Here is a 27,213-nt window from a genome sequence, read left to right as displayed (position 1 = left end):
GAATATATTTTGAGAGTAAAGCCGACTAGCTTTGCTGTTGAAGCAAATGCGGGTGTGAGAGAGGATGGGAGTCAAGATTACTGCAACCAAGAATGCAGGTGATGAGGGGAGAGTTAGAGTAGCTAATGTCAGAGAGAGGTAAGTGATGAGGGCGGGATGGGATGCAGACCACATGCAGGTTCCTGCAGACCATAGGGAGGACTTTACTTTTCCTTTGAGTGTGATGGGAGCCCTGGGAGTTTTGAGCAGAGGTGGGATGTGATCTAGTGTATGTTCTAATGTAATCTATAGTTGTAGAACATAGAACAGACGTTCAGGAGAGGGCAGTTCAGAGGCTAGCGTAGGCATCAAAATGAGAGATGATAATGGCTTGTAGCCAATTGCTGACTGGGATGGGAAACTAGATTTCAAGAAACCTGTTGAAGAAATAATAGGTGGTAAAAATCATGAAGGAGACAGGCAAATAAACTATGGAAATTTAGTAGTAGATCAAGAACTTCAGCTCTGTAGCAGGCAGCTGTTTTCTTGGGGGAAGTGGCCTTAATTCTCTGAGCTGGTTTTATCATCTGCAAAACGGAGGTGATAATGGAACATACCTCAGAATTGTTGTTAGGGTGATGTAAAGGTTTTGGCACAGCATCTAGCACACAATAAACATTTAATAAATGCTATCCTAGCCCAAGCGGTTGCTCAGTCGTTGCTTTGGCCCATTGACGGAAGAGTTGTGGGTTCGATTCCCAGTCAAGGGCACACACCTGGGTTGCAGGTTTGACCCCCTGCTCTGGTCCGGGTGCATAGGGTAGGCAACCAATCCATGTGTCTCTCTCACGTTGATGTTTTTCTCTTCCCTACCCTCCACTCTCTTTAAAAACCAATGGAAAAAAATATCCTCAAGGGAGGATTCAAAATAATAAAATGCTATCCTAGGAGCCCGTCAGCTCAGTCCCAATTCCATCTCTGCCACACTCACTGTATGGCTGTGTTATCTTGGTCAAATTTAACCCTTTGTATTTTTGTTTACCCATCTGTAAAATGGGGCTATAATTAATACCAACCTTATATGTGTCACGAGGATTAAATAAATGAATACAAGTAGTGAAGCATTTCGAATAATGTGGCACGTAGCAAGAAATGACTAAGAGGCAATTACTGTTAATAATATATTTTTGCCATATTTCATAACATCTTCCCCCATTAGCATGCGCCTACCCCATTCTGCGGATGGGAAGTCTGTGGCTCAGAATAAGGTGGCTTCTCCTCCGGAACGCAGCACCCTACCTGTAGTGGTCCCGCTAGCAACCTGGGAACTTCCGGATTCCAGCTTTGAAGGGCCGCGCCCCCAGGGGTCCCGCGCCGCCCCGCCCCGCCCGCGCACTGCCTGGCGGAACCTTTCAAGTGTTGCGCTCCTGTTTCCAGCCCGGGCGCGCTGGAGCAGCTGCGCCGCTCTTTAGAGCTACTTCCGGCAGCCGCGCCCCCTGACCCGAGGGCGTCTCCATTTTGGCGGTGGGTGGAAGCAGCCCGAGCGAGCGGATTATCGGTGCGGAGTCATCAGTACTCGGAGGGCCGGTCGGCTCACCGCACTTTCTCACTTCCTTCCTCTGCCCGCAGAAGCGGGGGGCACGCATGGCGGGCCTGGAGGTTCTGTTCGCGTCGGCGGCGCCGACGATCACCTGTGCGCAGGACGCGCTGGTCTGCTTCCTGCACTGGGAGTTGGTGACGCGCGGCTACTACAGCGTGGGTGCCGGCGAACAGGTACGCCCGGGAGCCGGCTCGGAGCTAGGGTGGAGGGGCTAAGGTGTCTTCCGCCCGAACCCAGAGGACCGAAGGCCTGGGGCCGAGCTCTGACCTTCCCCTCTCCCAAGTCTCGGATTCATGACACCTTTGGTGCAGGCGGCGGTTGGGGAGGTGCTCTGCTGCCCCAGCTCAGCTCAGAGCACCTCACAACACAGCTGTGTGGAAAACCCGCGGTCAGAAACTTGCTTTCGGCACAGCCTGCCCGTCTCCGAGGCCAGGGCTGTGTGGGCCTGGCACCGGGACGGGTGTAGCTTCCCTGCGCACTCCTCACCGACCTGAAGTGTCCGCTAAGTTCCTTCCCACACAGTCGGGGCGGGGGAACTGCCCTCGTACTGTTCTGGGGTCCCCACCGGATAGCGGGATCCAAGCACGGGTGTCGGGGTGAGCTTGGACCTACCCAGCCCTTGTCAAGGGTCCTTTCTTCACGCCTCAGCCTGGGCCAAGAGAGCTCACACCCTCCATCCTTTGCAGACCCCTCGCTGCTGTCGTCCCCAACTCGGGCTCTGGAAAACAAGCACCTCACACACGTACACACATACACCCTGCGTATGCGGGCCAGGGAAGGTTTCCTCCCCACAGCTGTCCCTACAGGACCAGCCCCTCCTGCTCTCCCTCCCTCACCGCTGCCTCCGGAAAAAGAAGGGTCGATCTCTCTCTCTCTCTCTCTCTCTCTCTCTCTCTCTCTCTCTCACACACACACACACACACACAGCAGGAGCCATTTCTCCCTCCCAAATGCCTCCTCGTGGCCTGTCTATTTACCCTGTACTTCAGACCTTGGGACAAGGTAGAGACAGTCCCCACTCACAAGAGTCCCGTTTCCCCTTTCAGTGTATAGTTTGCCCAGCATTTCCTCACCTGCCCTACTTCAGCTTTCTAATCTTTAACACTCTTTCACTTCCCCTAATCATTTCATTTCAGTCTTTCCTGGGAACGTCTCCCAGAAAGCTGATGTGTGGGATAGCACATGGAACAGTGGGATGGGAGAGAGGAGTTGGACTTGGTCATGACCTTGGAGCTCCCCCAGTGGCCCTCAGCTCCCCCCACCTCTTTCCTTGTCTTTCAGATCTAACACGCCTGCCCTGCTCTCTGCCCCTTCTCATGTACCCCACTCTCCTTATCTCCTGCCAGCTAGCTACTGCTTCTCTAACACACTGTCAGACCTCTCTCCCCAGGAACAGGTGTTTGTTACAGAGGGCCTGTGTGACTCCCTCTTCTCCCCATGCTAAAAAGACATGTCAACACTGCAGATCTGCTCCCACCACTCACCCCTCTCACATCCTGTCAGCAACTCTGATTCAGTTCGACAGCTTAGATCAGTGCTCGGCAAGCTGCGGCTCGCAAGCCACATGCGGCTCTTTGGCCCCTTGAGTGTGGCTCTTCCACAAAATACCACGGCCTGGACGAGTCTGTTTTGAAGAAGTGGCGTTAGAAGAAGTTTAAGTTTAAAAAATTTGGCTCTCAAAAGAAATTTCAATCGTTGTACTGTTGATATTTGGCTCTGTTGACTAATGAGTTTGCCGACCACTGGCTTAGGTTATTGCCTCCTTCCAGCCAGCACCATCCCCTTTGCCATATACTCTGGACTCCAAAATTTTCAGGTGAAATGTGCAGAAAGAATATGATCTCATTTTAATACTTATTTTAGAAAGTAAATAAAAGATCCTTAATTCCCAAAGGTCCATCTAGTTCCACTCTGTTCGTAGTGCTATGTGCTGCGTTCATACAGAAAATGGTGCGGGTCCACACATCATAGGGGAGGCCAGGGGGGGGTGGGAATGAGGGTTTCGGAAGGCACTGCCCACTGTTCATATGACTACCCAGTGCTAAAGCGTGCATGCTCTTTGAGGGGATGGGTGCTTGTATTGCATGTTAGAGTATATCTTTGCTGCTCTTGGCCCCTTTTTTATTAACTGTCATTGGAGCTCAGGTTGCATGTGTCCTCCTCTCACTTCTGCTGAGTCTGCTTCTTCAGAGTTGAGGCATCTTTCCTAGTAATTTATTTAAGAGAGGGTTTAATTTTCTGGCCTGGGACCAGAAGACTCAGCAGAGACCAGTAGTGTCTGCCAAACTCAAGAAGATGTGTGTGTTGCCTATCCAGCCACCTCCTGCTCCCCACCCTTCTTGGGGTGATAAAAGAGAGAGGAAGGTCCCAAAAGTGTGTATGTGCTTGATTATATATTATATTGGCAATTAAGTAAAAAGCTAAATTGTCTCCTCTCTTTGGTTTTGTCTCCTTTGGTACTGGGGAATTGTGGACATAATACTTGATTAGGAGAGCAATGCATTCACTGGCTTCAATAAAAAGCCAATATTTGAATTTGTATTTCTTTCTTGCAGTCAGCGCCATGCCTCATAAGAGCTTTACAGCTGTGTCAAGTGGCTTAGGTGACAAGGGATAGAGATGGTCATAGACTTAGTTAGAGAATATTGTTTTGTGTTGTGAGAATCTAAAGATTATGATGAAAGAGAGAAAATGCCCAGAATGATCACTTTGAGTTTTTTTGGGCGCATTTTAGCCCAGAGGCGCTGGGATGAACTCAAGACCATTAAAGAATGCATCCAGCCCCAGCAGTTTGCCTAAGGGGACAACTATATTTCCTTTCTTGGAGCCAATCTGGTGGTCCTGGCTGGGAAAAATCTGCTCCAGCCATAGCCAGGGCAACCAGAAGCTCTGACTACCAAATCCAGCTCTGTCCCTGACTTACAGTGACTTTGGGCAGTTCTCAGGCCCTGTCAGCCCTTTCTTAGATTTTCCTCCAAGGGAAGTAAACCACACAATTGCACTTTGGCTACTTTCCAGTTGTAGCTTTCTGGGAGGCCTGATATTTGTTGTCAGGGCCTAGAGGGCAGTTGAATGCCATATTTGGACTGATATCACTGGGGCCAGTCCCTCTCTGTCCCACCTGTTTTCCCCATATCAAGGCATCCCTTGGGCTGAGGAACATCAGTGAGAGTCATCACCTCACTTGGCCCCAGGATTCTTTTTTATTCTGGATGCCAGAGGTTATGGGATAGTGAGCAGACTGAGTTACCTATATTCTAAGAAAAAATTCTGATGGGTTGCTATAGATGGAGGACATATATTCAAAGGCCCTTAACAGAACAAAGACAGGTATATTATCAAATTCTTGGCTTCCAAAATAAATCTTACGTCCACAATGCTAAACATGTTACAGGAAACTTACCCAGTTGGGATGAAGGGAGTTTCTCTTTCTCACTTAGCAGAGTGGTTTGATTAGTTTCACTTTTGGTTTCCTTCACTCATTTCTCTGCTTCAAGCCTGGGAGTTTCCTTGTCATCCAGCCAGGGTTTAAACCATGCCAGTTGCAACGTCTTGACTTTTATTTGGAACCTCTCCCCCCATTGGATTCCTGAATACCAGGGGTGATCAAAGAGGAGAGGCCCCCAATTCTCCACTCTTGGCTTCCCGCTGTCCTTGGGGTGTGTAAGGCCTATGTTCCTGGACCTTTGTCTTTTGCCCTTGTTCTTCATCTTTGGTCCCACTCTCTCGTACTATATTCTCATGAATACAGAGCTTCCCAGTCCACTTTCTCCATATTTAGCTATATAAATACGCATCCATGAAAAAAATATATTTTATGTGCATTTTTAAATGTGTGCATAAATGTCACCCAGTTATAAATCTCATTTTTTCTTAACCTTTCATATATATATATATAATTATTATTTATTTATTTATTTTATCTGTAATGCTACAATTAGATCTAGTTTGTTCCTTATCACTGCTATATCATGCTCCTCTGTGAGGATATGTCTCATTCCCCCTCCACTTTGGTGATGAACATTCTTTGTCATGCCCTCTGTGCACAGGGTTTCTTCCAGGAGTGGAGGTCATGGCGTGTCAGCTCACCTCATTGCACTAAAGACTACCAGATTGCCCTCCAAAGTGGTTGTAAGAGTTGAAGTGGCCACCAGCAAGCAGTGTCTGGGGGTTTCTTTTCTCCCCACACCCACACAAACACCTGACAAAAAGTAGAAATATGGATAATAACCAATCTGATGGGTGTAACCTGGTATCTCATTATTTCAACCTGTGCTTCTCTAAGTGCTAGTAAAGTAAACAACCCTGTATACACTGCTAGCTGCACTTACCTTTTGCTTATTCATATCTTTTGCCAGTTTTTCAAGTGGGTTCACAACTTTTATTCATTTCCAAGCATTTCCTTTATGTACTAATTATTAATTCTTTTCATTTGTAGCCATGGCAAATACCTCATCCTAACCTGTGGCTGCCTATTTGTAGTGTCTGTTGTTGAAGAGAAGCTTTAAATTATGAGTAGTCTCAAAGGCAGCACTTTTTTTGTTTTGTCGGTTTTGTTTAAGAAATCTTTCCCCACCTGGAAGTCACCATATTAGTTCTTACTATAGAAATAGTTTGAGAACCATTTTTCAAACCCTAGTGTATAAAAGGAGAGTCCTAGGGCTGCTAAAAAAGAAAAGGAAGGAAGACGGCACAACGCTCAGTGATGCATTTTTCACCCACCAGGTTGGCAAAAATATTTACATCAGACAACAGCAATGTTGCTGACCACACGGAGCAACAGGAACTCTTATACATTGCTGATGGGAGTGTAAATCAGGACCTCTTTGGGATACAGTTACACTTTATCTTATAAATTAAAAGTCCTTCCCCCAGACATACTGTGTGGAAATTTATCCACATGTGTAGCAGGAGATGTGTACAAGAATGTTCATAGCAGTTTTATAATAGCTAAACAGATAAACTGTATACACTCTGGATATCTACCAACAAGTGAAAGTGTAACTTGTATGATATTCATACAGTGGTATGCTATATAGCTGTGAACTGTAGAGCAATGGAATGCTATATAGTGAATCAACTATAGTGAAATGCATTGACATGGATAAATCATAGTAATTACCCGTGAGGGGGAGGGAGAGAGCTTCATTGGGGATACACTACTAAAGGCATTAGCAGTATTGGTGATACTCTATCTCTTAAACTGGTGGCAGATACATAGGTGTCCATTTTATAATTCTTTTTTATCTTGTACATATGCTATATTTCATGTGTATGAAAATTGTTCATGATTTTTGTTAAGCCACTACAGTAGTCTGGAGGGGGGTACATTAGAATCTGTATTTTAGTCAACACTTTAGTGATCCTATTGCGGATGACCCAAGTTCCAAACTTTTAAAAGCACTACCTTAGAATTTCACAGATTTCCTTGAAATGATTGGCCTTATTCTTGGCAGAGGGATGGCGAGGAGATTATTGAAGCAAGGCAGATTCTTGACAGGTTCCAGTGCTGTGTGACAAAGGCAGTCAGAGATGAGAGAGGAGCGGGAACAGGAGTCCAGAGACCTGGGTCCCAGAGCTCTGACTTGTGGGGGGCCTTGGACATTTTCTTTCTCCTGACCTCTGTGCCCTCATCTGTGAAGCAAGCGGTGTGATTAGATTATAAGTCATTCATAGCTGTGTTCTGAGGTTGTAACCTTCCTCCTCTCAACCCTGGTGTCTTCTCAGCCGGATCCCAGTGATAAGAAATCAGAACTGCTGCCTGTCGGATGGAACAACAATAAAGACCTGTACGTCCTCCGGTATGAGTCGAAGGATGGGTCCAGAAAGCTCCTTGTGAAGGCTGTCACTGTGGAGAAGAGCATGATCGTCAATGTGCTGGTGAGTGTCTGAGACAAGGAGGGATCTGGTGATGAGAGTAGATGTGGTGAAACCCATTTAACTGTATGGATGAAGAGCCCTAAATATTTGTGAAGCCTTTACCCATTGATCCTACTTCTGGAACTTTATCCTGAGGCAAGAACCCTAAAGATGGAAAAGCTTTGTGCTCAAAGACTTTCACCACTGGTATTGGGTGGGGGGGGGGGGGGGGGGGCGGTGCTTTCCATCACAGGGGAATGGTTAAGTAAATTAAGATAAATCCATTCGGTGACAACCTGGGAGGAAAAACCATAGTCCCTGAGGGATACTTTTAGTTCTTTAGCTAAGCTTCTCTTCTTGCTGCCTTGGAGCCTTTACATCTCTTGTTTCCTGCATACACATCCTTCATCCTTTCTTTGCTGGGCCTGCGCCCTCTCTTAGTTCACTTCCTCAGAAAGCTCAGTCCTGACTACCTACTCTCACCTGCCAGAAAAATCTAAAGTGTACTTCTCTACTTCATCATTTCATTTTCCTGCCTGGTACCACAATGTGTACTTATGTACTTATTTATGCTTTGGGTTAATGTTTGTATTCTATCACTGGACAGTGAGCACCATGAGGGCAGTGATTTTCTTTTTGTTCTGATTGCGTGTGTTCATGAAAAAGTATGTTTTGGAGGTCTTTACATAGGAATGCATATAGATATACAGTACCTTATTCATTAATTTACTATGCCATATTCCATAATGCCATAATTTATTTATCCCTTTCCCTTTTGATGAACACTTAGTCTTGTATCAGACAAGGTTCTTAGTTTCAAGCCACAAAATCCCCTCAGGTTAGTTTAAACAGATTGGGTTTGTTGAAGAATTGGGATAGTTCCTTGAATTATTGGAAGAGCTAGAAAACAGGTTCAAATCTGGGCTCCAGGATAGTGCCCCAAACCATGCTGTTGAAACCACTGCTGTGGCCACCACAAGGATGTTAGGGACTGGCCAGTACTGCCAGCCTGGTGCTCCTTCTCATGAGCCACTGATGCTGGAACCCCTCCTTAGTAAGATGTCTGTCTCTTGCTCAGCCTGCTTCCCCATGTTGCCCACCTCCATGTCGAAGTTGTGCATCTTTTTGGCTCCTCAGTTATATGCCTGTGCCCAGGCTGCAAAAGAGCCTAAGAAGTAGGTTTTCTGGGAAAAAATATTCGATATTCCTAAATCAGAGAAGTCCCCAAGCATTAGAAGGGTATTTCCTGTATTACAAACAGTCCTTATCTATGTCTCTTTGTGCACATACATGTTTCTTTAGCCCAGAAATAGTCCATCTTTCACTTTTTATTTTTATTTTTCTAGGAATATGGCTCACAGCAAGTGTCAGATTTGACCCTCAACTTGGATGATTATATCGATTCAGAAAACCTGCTTGACTTCCCCAGGTACTTCCAAGTGATAGTTTTCCCTGGGGGGGATGGAAGGGGGAGGGAGAGAAGTTGGGGGGAGAAAGAGAGAGCCAGTGGCCAGATATAAGGAAAGGAGTGGAGGTATCCAGAGAATTAAGGAAGGTTAACAGAAGGATCTTTCACTCCTGGGCACAGTCACTTCTCAGTTCTCTTTTCCTATTTTTAATTTATTTAAAGAGAGGACACATGGGAAATGTCACATGAAATAAAATCATGCAATCAAGAGTCTACAAGTGCTATAGTGGCTACAGAGTAGAGATGGGGCTGGGCCAAGGGGGTCATTTAGAGTAAGCTCCTTTGAATAAGTGTCCCTAATCAGGTCTCCATTCCACCCCCAACTTTTTTTTTTTTTAATCCTCATTAAAGGATATGATTTTTCATTGATTCTAGGGAGAGAGAGAGAGAGAGAGAGAGAGAGAGAGAGAAACAGAAACATTGATGTGAGAGAGAAGCACCAATTTTTTGCCTTGCACATGTGTCGCAACCGGGGATTGAACCCACAACCTGGGTATTTGCCTAACCAGGTCGGGAATAGAACCTATGACCATTCAGTGCATGGGAAGACACTCTTAACTACTGAGCACACCGTCCAGGGCCCAACTTATTTATTTAATAGACTATTTCTAGAGCAGTTTCAGGTTCACAGCAAAATTGAACAGCAAGTACAGAGTTCCCATGTACTTCCTGCCCCCCTCCCCTGCAACGTACACACACATGCACAGCCTCCTTCACTGTCTGCATTCCTCACTAAGATGGTGCATTTTTTTAAATGGATGAATCTGTACTGATGCACATTATCACCCAAGTTCCATAGTTTACTTTAGAGTTCACCCTTGGTGGTGTTGGAGTATGTTTAGGTTTATAAGAAACTGCCCAACTCTCTTCCAAAGCGACTGTACCAGTTTGCATTCCCAGAAGCAGTGAATGAGAATTCCTATTGTTCCACATCCTTGTTAGCATTTGTTGGTGTTAGTAGTTCAGATTTTGGCCATTTTAATAGATGTGTAGTGGTATCTCATTATTTGTTTTAATGTGGAGTTAACCTAGTGACATGTGATGTTAAGCATCTTTTCATATGCTTATTTACCATCTGTATATATTCTTTGGTGAGGCTCTTCAGTCTTCAGCCGATTTTTACATTGTTTTCTTATTGTTTTCTTTTCAATTGTTTATATATTTTGGATAACAGTCCTTTATCATATAGTATGTGTTTTGCAAATATTTTTTCCTAGTCTTGTCTTCTCATTCTCTTAATTTTTTATTTTTAAATTTACAACCCTACAGAAAAGATGCTTGCAAAAATATTACAGTGAACACTCATATACCCATCAACTAGATTCACCAAATGTTTTTAACATTTTGCCATATTTGCTTAATTTTTAGATACTTTTTTGTTCTTGAACCATCTGAGAATTATTTCCAGACTTTATGGACCTTAACTCCTAAATATTTTAGTATTTATCTCCTTAAAAGGGCATTCTCCTATAACCTTAATACAGTTCATCACCCTCAGGAGCTGTAACATTGATACATTAGTATCATTTACTACATAGCTCAAGTTCAGATTTCTGCAGTCAGCACAGCAATGTCCCTTTTAACTAGCTAGTCTTTTGGTTTGGGGTTTGAGGGTTTTTTCCTTATCCAAACAAGATCACACCTTGCATTTATTTTAATGTCTCTTTAATTACCTTTAACCTAGTCAGTTTCTTGGACATTTTGTGTGTGCGGCATTGGTATTTTTGAAGACTTGAGGTCAGTTGTTGTGTAGAATGTTCAGATTTTTTCCTCAGGATTGGATTGATCAGATTGTTTCCTCATCATTTGATGTAGGTTGAACATTTTCCACAAGAATACTTCATGGGTGAGGCTGTGTTCTCAGTGTTTCACATCAGGCATGTGACATCTGTCTCACAGTTGATTTTGTTCATTGTTCGCTTGGGTATGATACTATATTCCAGTTTTCTCTACAATAAAGGCATGTGTTTTTCCTTGTGTTTAATAAGTGATCTGTGGGATTATACTAGCAGACTGAATAATATGCTTCCCACTGGTCTTTCACCCAGTGGTTTTAGCATCTATCGAAGATTCTTGCCTGAATCTATTATTATTGTGACTAGAGGCCCAGTGCACAAAATTCGTGCGGGGGGGGGGCGGTCCCCTCAGCCCAGCCTGCACCCTCTCCAATTCGGAACCCCTTGGGGGATGTCCGACTGCCGGTTTAGGCCCAATCCTGGATTGGGCCTAAACTGGCAGTCAGACATCCCTCTCACAATCCTGGACCACTGGCTCCTAATCGCTCATCTGCCTGCCTGCCTGGTTGCCCCTAACTGCTGGCCTGATTGCCCCTCACTACCTCTGCGTGCTGGCCTGATCGCCCCTAACTGCCGCCCTGGCCAGCCTGGTCGGCCCTAACTGCCACGCGCTGCCGGCCAGGTTGCCCCCAACTGCCCCCCTGCCAGCCTACTCACCCCTCATTGCCCCCCCGCTGGCCTGGTCACCTATTACTGCCCCCCTTCCAAGCCTGGTCGCCCCCAACTGCTCCCCTCTGCCAGCCTGGTTGCCCCTAACTGCCCCCTCCTGCCGGCCTGGTTGCCCCATGCAGCCTGCTGTTCAGTCATTTGGTCATCCCTCACTAACCCCCCTGCCGGCCTGGTTGCCCCATGCAGCCTGCTGTTCAGTCGTTTGGTCGTCCCTCACTGACCCCCCCCTGCCAGCCTGGTCGTAGGCAGCCATCTTGTGAGGGCATGAGGGTCAATTTGCATGTTACATCTTTATTATATAAGATAATTATAAAATAGTAATTTTTTATTTTTTCTATATTTATTAGTTAGCATTTTTTTAAGAAAAGATTTTCTATTCTTGTCCCCTTTATTTTTAATTTTTAAAATATCAGTGTAGACTTATGGGTGTGTTTTTTTGTTGTTATTGTTTTTTGTTTGTTTTTTTCAGAGTTATAGTCCATTTCTGTCATTCTTTGAATGCTCAAGTTGTTCCAGAGTTGACAGTAGGAACCTCTTCAAGCTGCTCCCTTTATCCTTTTGACATGTCCTCATCCTTCTTTGAGTGTTTTCATACTTTCTGGCACAATAAGATGTTCTAGTCTCATCTTGCACTTTCCTTGCCCCTGCCTTGAAATTAGCCATTTTTCTAAGGAACCATGATTTCTGTTCATAGGGAATATTATTTAAAAACAAAAATCTTCACCCTGAGTATGTTCATTAAGACTAAGGATGTCATTGCTTCCAGGTCTTCTCAGAGAATAGACGTAGGCAGCTTATTCCTTAAAGTTTGTTTGTCTTAAATTTCAAATTGATACTTCTACTTTTTATCTAACTCCATGGGATTCTTATTCTCTTATTCCATCCTTGTATCTATCTCCCTCCTGTGGTGAGAACTCTAGTGCCCAACACCACCAATATATTTACTTATTTGTTTGATCCTAAAATATACACAGATAGTTTCTGAACTGCTACATCAGTACCCACCAAGAACAAATCTAAGTAAAGTTTCAGATAGGATTTCTTCCCAGGTCTTTTGTCCTTTGTGGGTATCCCACTGAGGATGTATAAAGTCAAGAGTATTGTGTTCAAAAGGTACTTAAGTTAATGCATGTTTTTCCAGTATAATGAAATTATCTGTTTAATATATAGTTTGTCCCATTTACTTCCACTTTATTCCATTTAGGGACTTTTTCCCTATTTTCATTGACCTCCTTAGGATTTTGGAGGAAGCCTGGCATCACTATAAATTGACAGTCATCAGAAATGCCTAGAAACCCTGTTGCATTTAGTTGTATCTAATCAGCAATAACCATTTTGAATCTTCTGTACTCCTCTCAGACTTCCACACCACCTACCTCCATCATTCTGGCTACCCCTCTTTGTCTCCTCCCCTCTTCCATACAACCTCTATGTGAGGAGAGCCCAACTTGCATTCCTGCTTACCACCTTCCAGTCGGTTTACCACACAGCAGTCAGACCAGCCTTTTTAAAACAGATCAAATTATGATTAAAAATCCTTGCTTGAAACCCTTGAGTGAAATCCTCCACACATTAGGATGGCTACTATTTTTTTTTTAATCAGGAAATAACAAGTATTAGTGATAATGGGGAGAAATTGGAAGCCTTGTATTCTATTGGTGAAAATGTAAAATGATGCAGCCACTATAGAAAGTGGTTCCTCAAAAGATTAAATTACTGTATGATCCAGTAGTTCCACTTCTGGGCATACACTTGGTAGAGTTGAAAGCAGGATCTTAAAGACATATTTGTACACCCATGTTCAGGGAAGCATTATTCACAATAGTCAAAAGGTGGAAGCAACATAAGTACCTATGAGTACCTAGGACAGGTGAATGGGAAAACAAAATGTGGTATATACATACAATGGAATATTATTCATCTTTAAAAAGGAAGGAGGATTTCAGCGTGAACCTTGAGGACATTAGACTAAGTGAAATAAGCCAGTCATAAGCCAACCAATATTGTATGATTCCACTTATATCAGGTACTTAGAGTAGTCAGATTCATAGACACAAAGTAATATAATCATTGCCAGGGGCTGGGCGAGGACAGAATAGGGAGTTACTGTTTAATGGGTACAGAGTTTCCGTTTTGCAAGATGAAAAGAGTACTGAACATGGTTGTTGGTGGTGGATTGCACAATAATGTGAATGTACTTAAATACTATTGAACTGTACACTTAAAATGTTACATTGATACAGTGTTAAGTATTTTTTAATTGGGGGGAAAAAAGACTAAAAACCCTTCAGTGAATTTTCATTTCTCTGAGGATAAGGAACAAAATCCTTGATGAGGCCTAAATCCTCATGCCTAAGCCTTCCAACCTCATCCTGTGCCACTTGCCCCTGTGTCTTAGCCATAGTGCCATGCTTCTCCCTCTTCAGAGTTCTTCCCTCTGCCTAGCATGCTCTCCCCAACTACCTCACATAGCCAACTCCTGTTCTTTCAGTTTCCATTTAAATGTCGGCTCCTCGGAGAAGCCTTCCCTGCCCTACCCCACATTTGGTGTTTTGAAACAACCTTTTAAAAATGTAATACATTGGTATTTTATGATTAACTTTTTAGAGTTGGTTTCCCCTGTTAGTGTGTGATCTCCTTGAGAGCAAGCCCTAGGTCTATTTTGCATGTAGACCAGCAATTTTCAATCAGTGTGCCACAAGAATTTTTAAAACATGCAATAATTGACTGTTTAGTCAGGCACACTGACCTCTTTTCCCTTAGATTGTCAAATAAAAAAATGAGCAGCATCCTGGCTGGTGTGGCTCAGTTAGTTAGAGCATCATCCCCTGCACCAAAGGGTCACGGGTTCAATTCCTGGTCAGGGCACATGCCTAGGTTGTGATTTCAATCCCCAATTGGGGCACACATGGGAGGCAACTGATCGATGTTTCTTTCTCTCTCCCTCCTTCTCCCTCTCTTTCTCAAATCATAAAAGCATATCCTCAGGTGAGGGTTAAAAATAAAAAACGACAGCCATCAACACAATAACCATTTGTGAATGAATAAAAATTACACCTTTTTTTGTCAGTTCAGCAAAAAAAAAAATATATATATATATATTTTTTTTTTATTTTTATTTTTTTGCTGTGCTGCAGAATTTTAGTAATTTGTGTGCCATGAGATGAAAAAGGTTGAAAATCGCTATAGTAGACAAAGGAATCAAGGAGTGAAGTGAGGCCAGGCCTGGCCTTGGGAGAGCTGCCCACACCATGACCCCACCAAACCCCTTAACAAGATATAAGGGAAGAACGTTTGGAGTGTGGTCTCCCTTGACTTCTTCATTCTGGAATTCCACTGGGAGAGAAATTGACAAAACTTGTGGGAAGAATCCAGGCCTGTATTAAGCTGTTCATGTACATTAATTAGGGCATTTCCTTGCCTCAGCAATACTGAGAGAGAAATAGTAATAATGTTTACTTATTTTTTAAAATGCATTTATTGCTAGGTCCTATGTGGGTGGGTGTTTTGTTTTTGATTACTGTGAAATGAGAGACACAATAGTACTATTTCAGCTGTTGTTCTGAGAATGAAATGAGATGTCAGCTCAGAGTGCTTAGTGCTGGGCCCAAGCTCTTAGTAAATAGCAAAGGGGGGAAATCTGATCACTAGGAATCATCTCCATGGAAACGGAGGCTTTGAGTGCTAGGGTATGGGATCTGCCTCCTAATCATAAGGCCCACCCTCCCTCTGCCTTACTGTGCGTAGCACTGAGCTGCCTGCTTCTAGTCCCCTTTCCCCATGTGGCCCTCCCTGTCAGGTCATTATGGCATGTCTTGTCTGTTTTAGTTAGTTATTTGTGCCCCTTTGTGAGCAAATTGCGATTTGCCAAGGAGTATAAACCTGTTTTATTTGCCATGCCCCTTCTTTGTTAGACAGAATGACAAGATGTCTTTTGCTACTACCACAGTGGCAGTTCTACTGAGACTTGGAAACTGTGAGAACTTCTCTTGGTAGTTTCTGAATCAGACCTGAGTTCTACATGTGAACATTTTACATAGGGATATCAGGGGTCTTCTAAGTACATCACATACCCTTCATCTGATTGGAAAGGAAAGAGGAGTTAGATTCCTTTATCCCTCCCAACCAACTTGGTCAGCGAAGCAGTCAAGTCCCCAGAGTTCTTTGTTCTAAGTAGAAACCTATTCTTTGTAGGGATGTATGGGCCCCACAGGCCCTTAGCACTTTCACGCCATTGCGGGTATTACCACTTTGTAACCATAACTTCTTCTTCAAGCACAGTGTTCTTCAGATGTTAAACTGGTTAGAGCAGAGGTGCTCTGGTGGAAAGGGGAGCAGAGCAGGAAATGGAGGTCCCTATGCCCCATCCACTTGGCTTTTCTCTTGCCCTCCCTGGACCCCCTTCTATGTTCTGCTAAAGACCTGAAACCACTGATCCAGTCTAACCTCCGTTTGTTTTATGGTTAATACAATAAATGTATTTTTAATTAAACTTTTAAGAAATATTACAGAGAGACTGTGTCCTTTATACTTTTTACCTTAATGATAACATTGTACAAACTATACGAGACATTATGACCAGGATTTGGCTTGGATACAATGATACAAAGCCACCACAGGATTGATCCCTCCTGATGCCTTTAATAGCCACAGTTACTCCTCCTCCCTGTCCCTAGCTCCTGGCAACCATTACTTATTCTTCATTTCTAAAATTCTCTCATTTCAAAAATACATATATAAATGGAATCATACAGTACGTAAGCTTTTGGTGTTGATTTTTCTCATCCGTCCGAGTTGTTGCATGCACCAATAGTTTGTTTCTTTGTGTTATTGAGTAGTGTTTGTGGTATGGATGTACCCAGTTTGTTTAATCGTTCATTAGTTGAAGAATATCTAAGTTATTTCCACCTTTTTGCTATTAAAAATAAAGGTGCTATGAACACTCATGTACAGGCTTTTGTGTGGACAAACTTTATTTCTCTGCAGTAAATGCCCAAGAATACAATGGTAATTGCATGTTTAGTTTTTTAAGAAATTGCCAAACAATTTTCCAGAGTACATATACCATTTTACTCCTCTATCATCAGTCTATGAGTGGTCTCTGTATCTTCATCAACATTTGGTGTTATCATTATTTTTCATTTTAGTTATTCTGGTAGATATGTAGTGATATCTCATTGTGGTTTTAACTTGCATTTTCCTAATGGCTAATGATGTTGAGCATCTTTTCATGTGTATATTTACCATCTGTACATCTTCTTTGGCAAAATGTCTTTTGCCCATTTTCTAATTTTTTTTTACTGTTGTAATTTTGAGAATTTCTTATACAAGTATATATTTCAGATGCAAGGCCTTTGTTCGATGGGGGTTTATAATTACTTTATTCTGTAGTGTGTGTTTTCTTTCTCTTTACAGGGACTTTTACAAAACATAAGTTTTGAATTTTAATAATACCTATTTTATCAATTTTTGCTTTTATTGTGTTAAGTTTTAAGAATTCTTTGCCTTGCCCTAGATACCCAAATATTTTCTCTAAACATTTTAGTTTTGTTTCACATTTAAGTTTGTGATTTATTTTAAATTAATTTTTAAAAAACTTAATTCTCACCTGAGGATATGTTTTTATTGATTTTTAGAGGGAGAGGGAGGGAGGGAGGGAGGGAGGGAGGGAGGGAGGGAGAGAGAGAGAGAGAGAGAGAGAGAGAGAGAGAGAGAGAGAGAGAGAGATACATCAGTTGGTTGTCTTCTGGACGCGCCCTGACTAGGGATCGAACTTGCAACCTGACTGGGATTTGAACATCCAACCTTTAGGTGTATGGGACGACACTCCAACCAACTGAGCACCCAACCAGGGCTTAAGTTAACTTTTGTATAAGATGTGAGGTTTCTTGCCTGTGTATATCATTGCTTCAATACCATTTTCTCTTATATTGAATTGCTTTTGCAACTTTGTCGAAAATCAGTAGTCTGTACTTGTGTGGGTCTATTTCCGGGCTTTTGGGTTTTTTCCATTGATCTTTGTGTCTTTCCCTCTGTCCCTATCACACAATATTGATTATTGTAGATATACAGTAGACCTTAATATTGAGTAGGATGATTTCTCCATTCACTTCTTTGTCAAGATAGTTTTAGCTATTTTAGGGTCTGCCTTTCTGTATAAACTTTAGAATAAGTTTGTGTCTATAAAAAAAAAAACCTGGAATTTTGATACAAGTTGCATTAAACCTATCGATCGTTAAACCTATGATGGGGAAACTTGACACTTTTACTATGAACATAGTATGTCTCCATTTACTTAGATCTTAATTTGGTAACTTTCATCGTCATTTTGTAATTTTAAACATATAGAATCTGAACATGTTTTTGTTATTTTTTGGAGGGATTAGAGGTGATTATAAATGGAGTTCTTTTTAAAAAATATATATATTTTATTGATTTTTTTTACAGAGAGAAAGAGAGAGGGATAGAGAATTAGAAACATCAGTGAGAGAGAAACATCGATCAGCTGCCTTCTGCACACCCCCTATTGGGGATGTGCCTGCAACCACGGTACATGCCCTTGACTGCAATCGAACCTGGGACCTTTCAGTCCGCAGGCCGACACTCTATCCACTGAGCCAAAACCGGCCAGGGCTGGAGTTCTTTCTTAATTTTGATTTTCAAATGTTCATTGTTTGTATATAGAAATGCTGTTTATTTTTGTGTATTGATCTTATATGCTGCCTTGTATATTGAATATTTGGTGAACTCACGGTGTTGGAGTTTATACACTGAGTGGCCAGATTATTATGATCTCTGAACGCATAATAATCTGGCCACTCAGTGTGTGTGTGTGTGTGTGTGTGTGTGTGTGTGTGTGTGTGTGTGTGTTTTAGACCCAGTGCATGAATTCGTGCATGGGTGGGGTCCAGCCAGCCTGGCCAGGAGGAGGGGACATGGGTGGTTGGCTGGCGTGCCTGCTGGTCAAACTCCTGGTCGAGGGGACAATTTGCATATTAGCCTTTTATTATATAGGATATACACTGAGTGTCCAGATTATTATGCGTTCAGAGATCACAATAATCTGGTCACTCAGTGTAAATTCCTTTAGAATTTCAAGGTAGACTATCATGTCATCTGCATATAGGGGCAGTTTTATTTCTTGTTTTCTAATCTGTGTGATTTTTCTTGCTTAATTTTTGTTCAGGTTTGAATGTGGCTTTTTTTATTAAATTTTACTGGGTGACATTGGCCAACATGCACATATAGGTTTTATGTGTGAATTTCTAAGTTGCAAAATTGAAGGAGCTAGAACTTTCAGTATTATGCTAAATAAGAGTGGTGGGAGAGGATATTCTTGCTTTGTTCCTAAAGTATTCAGACTTTCATTACTAAATATATTGTTAGCTATAGGTTTTTTTGTAGATGCTCTTTATCAAATTGAGGAAGTTCCCCTCTGTTCCTAGTTTGTTGAGAGTTTTTCTCATGGATTAGATTTACCATAGTGTCTTTTGTCATATTTTTTCTGCATCAATTGACATAATTATTTGATTTTTCTTATCGATATGGTAATATTGAGCCAGTCTTGCATACCTACAGTATATCCTGTGGTTTATATTTCTTTTTATATATTTTTAAATTCAGTTTGTTAATATTTTGTTGAGCATTTTTTGCATCCAAGTTCATAGGAAATACTGGTCAGTAGTTTCCTTTTTTTGTACTCATTGTCTGGTTTTGATATCAGGGTATTACTGGCCTCATAAAATGAGTTGGGATATGTTTCCTCCTCTTGTATTTTTCTGGGAGTGACTATAAATTGATGTTCTTTTAAAAAAATATTAATTCTTTAAATGTTTGGTAGAATTATCCATTGAAATAATCTGGACCTGAAGATTTCTTTTTAGGGTGCTTAAGTATGAATTTAGTTACTGTATTCAGATTATCTATTTCATTTTGGCTGAGTTGTTACAGTTTGTGGTTTTAAAGAAGTGGTCTGCCAAAACCGGTTTGGCTCAGTGGATAGAGTGTCGGCCTGCGGACTCAAGGGTCCCAGGTTCGATTCCGGTCAAGGGCATGTACCTTGGTTGCGGGCACATCCCCAGTGCGGGGTGTGCAAGAGGCAGCTGATCGATGTTTCTCTCTCATCAATGTTTCTAGCTCTCTATCCCTCTCTCTTCCTCTCTGTAAAAAATCAATAAAAAAATAAAAAATAAATAAAAAGAAGTGGTCTAAGTTGTTGGATTAAGTTATTCTTAGTAGTCTCTTATTATTCTTTCATTAGCAACAGAGCTGTTGTAAAATCTCATTTCTTGATACGGGTGATTTGTGTCTTTTTATGTTTGCCCGTCTTGCAGTAGGTTTATCAATTTTATTCATTTTTTTTAAGAACCAGCTTTTTAATTAATTTCCTCTACTACTTTCCTGTTTTATTGATTTCTATTCTTTATTATATCATTCTGCTTGTTTGGGTTTAATTTGATCTTCTTTTTCTAGGTTCTTAAGTCAGAATTTTCCTTAATCTCTCCTCCTACCCCCCCCCCAACCCCACCTTCCCTCTGAGATTTATTATGATTTTCCCCCTCTTTTCCAATGTAAGCATTTAATGCTATGAAGTTTCCTCTCAATACTGCTTTAGCTATATCCCACATATTTTAATATGTTTTATTTTTATTCAATGCTTTGTATTTTTTCCAAGACTTCGTCTTTGATTCATGGATTATCTAGACTAAATGTTGCTTAATTTCCATGTATCTAGAGACTTCCTTTCTGTGTTGATGTTTAATGTTATTCCATATGGTCAGAAAACATATTTCAGTTTTTAACATTTGTGAGGTTTGCTTTTTTACCTAGGATATGGCTTATTTTAAAACACCTGTTACCCAATTCTGCCTCAATACCTCATCTATAGCTCACATTGCTTATCTCTCATTGGCAGAGAAGTGAGGCCCAGGGCAACCTTCCGAGGGCCCCTGAGCTAGTGACAGAACTAGACCTTGAGCCCCCAGAGCCCTGCATACTTGGACCAGGAACCAAGTTTATCCTCCCCACAGAGCCTTTGATCCTTCCCATGACACATGATGAACACATAATTGAGGGTGGGATGGGATGGGGTGGGTACGGAGGAGTAGCCAGTCCAGGCCCTGTGCCCCTACACTCTCACCTCTTTCTAATGGGGTGGTAAATGAGGAGGGACAACTCAGATGCCTAAGAAGCTTAGGCGCAAATCTCGTAGACAACCTCGGGCTGTTGCCCCCCTCACCCAGGCCCGCTGGGCGGCCCATTCCCACCCTTGCAAACAGTCTAAGCGTACTTTCAAGAGCTGTCAAGGCCGCCGCAGCCACCAAAATTCTGTATTAAGGGTTGCCAGCCAGCAACAAGCAGTTGACAACTCATCTACCTCCTGTAGGACCTACAGGAACAGTGAGGAACTTCGGTCTCGTATTGCGTCTGAAATCATCACACCTCTTCACGAGCCTTGGGACAAGGCTAGTGTAAGCAGTCCCCATCGGGAGTTTCCGCCTGCCACTGCCAGAGAGGTGGACCCACTCCGGATTCACCCACAGCACCCACACGTTAGCCGGCCTCCTTCCTGGTGAGTACAGAGCCCCCAGTGGGCAGCCATGCTTCTGTAGAAGGATTCCAGCCATGACCATCTTGCCATGACCTCCTCACTGGCCCCTATGTGTCTTCAACAGAATTGTCAGAGTCTTAGTGTATGGAGATAGAAGACATAAGTAGAGCAGTGAGTTCTTGCGCTGCCACTAGTCAGCTAACTACCCAGCATCTTAAGGCTGCCTGCCCTCTAGAGTCCACAAAGAGCCTCTGGGTCAGCCCGAGGGTCAATGCCCATGGGGCTTATGTGCAATACACCCAGGTGGCTGCTGAGGTGCTTCAGTTATTGATTCCAGAGCTCTTTGTGTGTGCAGGGCCCTGGACAGGCTTTTTGGGAAAATGCAAAGATGCAGAAGTACTGTCCCATAGAGGATGTAGTCCCAGTGTCTTGCCTGTTTCACTTTATTGGAGTCCCCTGACCCCTTTGACAACTTCAGAACTTTTCCAAAACAGCATGGTGTATGAACAAATCATGTCCAAGATCTTTGCAGATGAGCATAGCAGCCTGTAGGGCTGGAGACTTCTGCTCCAAGGGAGGAGAGAAGGACCAGGGAGACTTTAGTCTCTGGCTGAGACGCACTTTCCAATTTGGAATCCACAATGTAGTAGTAATGGTAGCATTGGCAGGGGTGGGGGAAGGTTCACTTTGAAGCCATAATACACACTCAGTAAGTGCTAACTGTCATTGTTATTTTATTCTGTTTGGCAATTAATATACTTTTGATTAGTGTTTTTTTTATAGGAAATTGATTTAATTATTATAATAAGTAATAATTGGCAGTCTCTTTGGCAATCTTCAGAAATACTGGGTCCTGTGGGAGAGTAAAGAATAATAAAAAATGGTTGAGAGGCTGGAACAGCTTGTCCGGTCTAACATTCTTATTTTACAGATAGGAACAGAGGTAAGATGACCTTTGTAAGGTCATGAGCCACTAAAAAAGAGACAGAGGCAGGGCTGGGATCCAGGTATCCTCACACCCAGCACAATGCTCTGGCTGTGATGTAACCAGACTATGGTGGGCAAGATTTCAGAATAAGGCCTGGGCAGCAGTCAAATTGGAGAAGATTTTTAGACCTTAAGTAGATAATAATTCTCAGTTATTTTGGACTCACTGCCCATTTCAAAATAAATATTCTGTGAAATCTCCTTTACTCTCTCAAAATGGAATTCATAGATATTGTTACTTACCAGATGTTCAGTTTCAAATAGAATTGGCGATCAGGCAGGCAAGCAAGCAGTTAGGAGTGATCAGGCAGGCAAGCAAGCAATTGAGGGCAATCAGGCAGGCAGGCGAGTGGTTAGGGGCAATCAGGCAGGCAGGTGAGCAGTTAGGGGTGATGAGGCAGGCAGGCGAGCGGTTAGTAGCCAGCGGTCCTGGATTGCGAAAGGGTGCAGGCTGGGCTGAGGGACCCCCTCTCCCCCCCTGCATGAATTTCATGCACCGGGCCTCTGGTTAATAATAAGATAACGTGTATTTCATTGTTTAGATGCCTGAGCAAGATTTCACTGGAAAACATAGTCAGATATTTGCTGTTGTATGTGGAATTATCTTGAATTTGACAGCAACGAAAGCTGGCACATACATATGAGTCATGTCAGCAACTTGAGTATATAAACTGTGTTGCTATTGCTAACATGACTTTTCTGAAATGGTGAACAGCCCTTAGGAGAATGGCAAACAAAATAATGGATAGACAGTGTTTCTTAATTACATCAGTTATAGTCCTGGAAAATTTTGTATTAGACCAGTATGAAAAATAATTTGTGTTCATATATAAAATAGTCTTGGACTCAGATAATTTATGTAGGCTTTACATCTCCTTTAATGTCTAACAAGTCTTTCAAAGTTGTGTGGGATGCAGTGCATTCTTTGTTATGTGGGATTCTACTGTGAATTGTAGAGCAGGCAGCATCTGGTCTCTGTCTGTTAATGCCACAAGGACTCTCCAGACACTATGACAAGCAAAAACACCCCAGAGCTTCCACAATTGGCACCTGAAGGCTGTGCCATCCTAATTTTGGAATCATAGACCTGGAGTCTAGAATTATAAGGGTAAAAAAAATCCTATCCTTGGAGGAAGTGGAAGAATTAGAAAATCACCATGTTGCAAACTTTGTCATACACATTGTCAGTAGTTGCTAAAACCATTAGATAAAAGGTTGATGGGGAATTTTATTATTTTTTTAAAATATATTTTATTGATTTTTTACAGAGAGGAAGAGAGAGGGATAGAGAGTTAGAAACATCGATGAGAGAGAAACATCGAACAGCTGCCTCTTGCACACCCCCTACTGGGGATGTGCCCGCAATCAAGGTACATGCCCTTGACCGGAATCGAACCTGGGACCCTTGAGTCTGCAGGCCGATGCTCTATCCACTGAGCCAAACCAGTTTCGGCGATGGGGAATTTTATAATAGATGGATCAGACTGATAGCACCTGAAACCACAGATCAATCTTAACCCTGAAAGTAGTACAGCCAGACATTGTGTCTTCTATGAATAAGTTCACAGCAACCTGAATCTAGATCGAACCTTCAGTTTCAGAGAAGCATAAGGGATAGAAGAACAAGTTAAACATGGAACATGAAAAATTTTTACACAATAAATTGACCTTGGTTTTTTTTTTCCATCAAATAAAGGAATGGCATGGGGGAGAAAGGGAAAGAGAGGACTGTTAATAAAAGTTATATCAACTAAATACAGTGTTGGACTTTCTTTGGATCTTGATTCATAGTAATTCTAAAAATTACTTTTTAAACATTTGGAGAAATTTGAACATAGACCAGGTATTAGGTAACATTAGGAATTACTGCTAATTTTGTTAAGTGAAACAATTAAATTTTGGTTATATTGAAAGAAAAGAAGTCTTTATCTGTTAGAGGTATATATTTTACAAATATTTATAATAAGTCTTTTTCTTTAAAGTATTTCACCCTCCAAAGAATCAGGCATTAGTATAGGTGAAACAAGAGTGGTAGAATATTGATAATTATTGAAACTGAGTGGAAGGATGCATGGGGATTCATAAATTATACTATTTGTACTATTTTGGGCCATTTGAAAATTTCCTTAATAATTATTTTTTATTAATACCAATCTTTCACAAACTCCTTCAGAAAATAGAAGGGGAAGGGACACTTCCCAACTCATTCTGTGAGGCCAGTATTACCCTGATACCAAACCAATGATATCACAAGAACACTACAAACCAGTATCCCTTCTGAATATACATGCAAAAATCGTCAACAGAATAGTAGCAGAACAAATCCAGCAATATATAAAAAGGACTATACATCAAGAGCAAATGAAATTTATTCCAGAATTGGTTAGCTTAACATCTGGAAATAAATCAATGTAATACACCATGTTAATAGAACAAAGGACAAAACCCACATGTTCATCTCAAATAGAGAAAAAGCATTTGCAAATTTCAACACCCTTTCATGGTAAAAGCCATCAGCAATAGAAGGAAACTTTCTCAACCCAATAAAGAACATCTGTAAAAAGCCCACAGCTAACCTCCAACTTAACAGAGAAAGATTCAGTGCTTTCCCTGTAAGATCAGGAACAAGCAAGGGTATCTGCTGTAGGCTCTGCAATCACTCAAGAAAGCAAAGAATCCAGATTAGAAAGTAAGGAGTAAAACAATCTCTATTTGCAAATGACATGGGGTCTTATATGTAGAATATCCTAAGGAAATTTAAAACAAAAAACTTTTTAGAACTAATATACAAATTCAGCAATGTGATAGGATACGAGAGCAATACACAAAAATTGCTTGTATTTCTATACATTAGCAGGGAACAAACCGGAAATGAAATTAAGGAAATGATCACATCCTACCTAAATAAAATAGTAATATGCAAATTGACCGTACCTCTGCTATGCCCAAGCCACGCCCACCAGCCAATCGAGGCAAGTATGCAAATTACCCAACAAAGATGGTGGTTAATTTGCATACGCTGAGGGAGGGAGGAGTGAAGACAAGGTGGCTGCCAGAGGGAAAGCCTGGGCAGGGTGGGGGCGCGGGTGCAGGCGCGGCGGCAGCGGCCGCTTGCAGGATTCTTCCTGCAAATGGGCTACTAGTTTACAATAATGCCCAAAAGAATAAAATACTTAAGAATAAATTTAACAAAAGAAGTACAGGATTTATACATTGAGAACTACAAAAGATTGTTGAAAGAAATTAAGGAAGATATAAATAATGGACATCCGTGTTCATAGGTAAAAAGTCTAAATATTGTCAATACTCCCCAAATTGATCTGCATATTCAATATAATCCAAATCAAAATCCCAGAGTGTTTTTGTTGGAAGATTTTGTTTGTTAGTGTTGTTGTTTTTTAGAAATTGGCAAACTGATTCTAAAATTCATATGGAAATGCAAGGGAACCAAAATAGTGAAAATAGTCTTGGAAAAAAACATTTGGAGGACTTGTACTTCTCAACTTACTACAAAACTACAGTAATTAAGACAGTGTGGGACTGACCTATAAAGCAAGGAAATAAAATTGAGAGTCCAGAAATAATCCATACATTCATGGATAATTATTTTAAAATTTAGATGCTGAGGAGCCACTTAGGTTCTTAAGTCTGTGCTATTCATTGAGCTCACTAGATCTAGCCCTGGGTGATTCACTAAGGCCAGTGACACCATCTGGGTTCTGCTCTCATTTCCTCTCACAGGGGAACACCAGGGTACTTGGGAACGCATAAGAAGCGGAACCTGAACCACACTTGTGTTCAGGGAAGGCTTCCCCAAGAAGGGACTGACCTCTAAACAGGAGACAAAGGGTGCTCCAGTCTGAAGGCCTGTCCTTTGCAGAGCCCTAGAAGGACAGGCAGGATAGCTAGAGCTGGGTGCAGGTGGAGTAGGGTGGTGGTGGTGGTGAGTGGTTGCAGAGCCTACAGCAGGCTTCCCCACTCAGGGAAGGGACAGGATACAATACTCCTATCAAGGTAGATAATTACCAAGCGAGTGGTGTGGGCCTCAGTTTAGGAACCTTTACTAAGTGAAGGCTCTTGGTATTCGGGCTGAGAAAGGCTTTAGGGAAGATGTGGGCATTGTTCTAGGCCCACAAGATGGAGAAGAGCCTGGGAATGGTGTCAGCCAATCATTAGCCTGCTGCCGGCACAGCCAGCTCTGCACTCTCCTGCCCTTTGTGTTTGTTTTGTTAGCCAAAACCCCTGGCCCCTAGCCTGGGGTTGACCCCACTCAGTTATTTTTGTCTAATCCCAAGATTATTGGCTTTTTTTTTTTAAGTACGTACTTAACTTTGCCCCACTTTTCACCTCGTTGTAGCTCCATCATCTGGACTTATTATGCCTTGCACATATTTGATTAGTTCCCTATTCTGCAAATGTTTTCCTGTGGGTTAGAGATCCCTAGGGCTGGACCCCTACCCTTGAGGCACACACTCTCCCTCTGGCTTTGAAAACAAGGAGTAAATTAAAGTGATAGCCGCCATTAACAGAGGTTAGTGCAGAGATCCTTCATGGATACCCTGGGAAAGGCTTTGTGGAGGAGGTGCTACCTCAGCTGTGTCTTCATGGGGAAGAGCAGTATTTTTTAAGCTGCTTTTCTTTTTTCATTTGTGTGTCTGAATTATTTCATAGCATTTCTTTCGGGGTTGGGGGAGTTCCATACTGAGGGAACACTAGGCCAGATGCATGGGACTGTCCCTGAAATTAGAGGAAGAATTCGTGTCTGGAGTCCTAGGATACAACAGCTGTGGAGGATGGGATAGATTTTGGAAGGCCCCTGATGTGGATGGAGTACATGACTCTCCCCATGGGCAGGTGGAAACCACTGAAGGATTCTGTTGGCAGTAGTGCTTTTGGCTAAAGAGCCTGGTGGGTTGGAGGGGGTAAGGCAGAAGGCCGAGCCTCACCACACCTGCATAACACTCTTAGCAGGCAGGACTTATTCCTCTTCTTTCTGCCTCCAATCCAACCCCCATGTCAAAGAGACAGTATTACATGGCAGTTAGGAACACAAGCTTTGGAGGTTGATCAGCTGGGTTCAAATCCTGACCTTGTAGCTTTACCTGCCAGCACATGTAGCCTCTCGGAGCCTTGGTTTTCTCATCTGCACTTTGGGGTCATTATTCCTGTCTCAGAGGTTTCTTAGGATTGAATTTGATGAATATCACATGTTGAGCTCATTGCTCAGAATATAGTAAATGTTGAATAAATACTTAGCAGGTCCCATTCAGGTAACAGAGATGAGAACAAGACTGAAGGTGTAATG

At 42.3% G+C, this 27,213-nt stretch overlaps 1 protein-coding gene across 2 annotated transcripts in view; it reads left to right on the top strand.

Annotated features, from left to right (window-relative positions):
• The first annotated feature begins 1,471 nt into the window (after window positions 1–1,471).
• Window positions 1,472–27,213, top strand: part of PSMF1 (proteasome inhibitor subunit 1) — a 39,581-nt gene continuing 13,839 nt past the window's right edge. For both annotated transcript variants that reach the window (XM_079783921.1, XM_079783920.1), the window contains exons 1-4: window positions 1,472–1,752; window positions 7,307–7,459; window positions 8,785–8,867; window positions 20,757–20,942. In XM_079783921.1, coding sequence (XP_079640047.1) covers window positions 1,624–1,752; window positions 7,307–7,459; window positions 8,785–8,867; window positions 20,757–20,942 — 551 coding nt within the window. In that variant the 5' untranslated portion in view covers window positions 1,472–1,623. The remainder of the gene's footprint in view (window positions 1,753–7,306; window positions 7,460–8,784; window positions 8,868–20,756; window positions 20,943–27,213) is intronic.

Source organism: Cnephaeus nilssonii, assembly GCF_951640355.1.
Source record: "Cnephaeus nilssonii genome assembly, chromosome: 11".
In the NCBI taxonomy this organism is placed as follows: Eukaryota; Metazoa; Chordata; class Mammalia; order Chiroptera; family Vespertilionidae; genus Cnephaeus; species Cnephaeus nilssonii.
The sequence above is the reverse complement of the archived record's forward strand: the minus strand, read 5'-3'. Positions and strand labels throughout refer to the sequence as shown.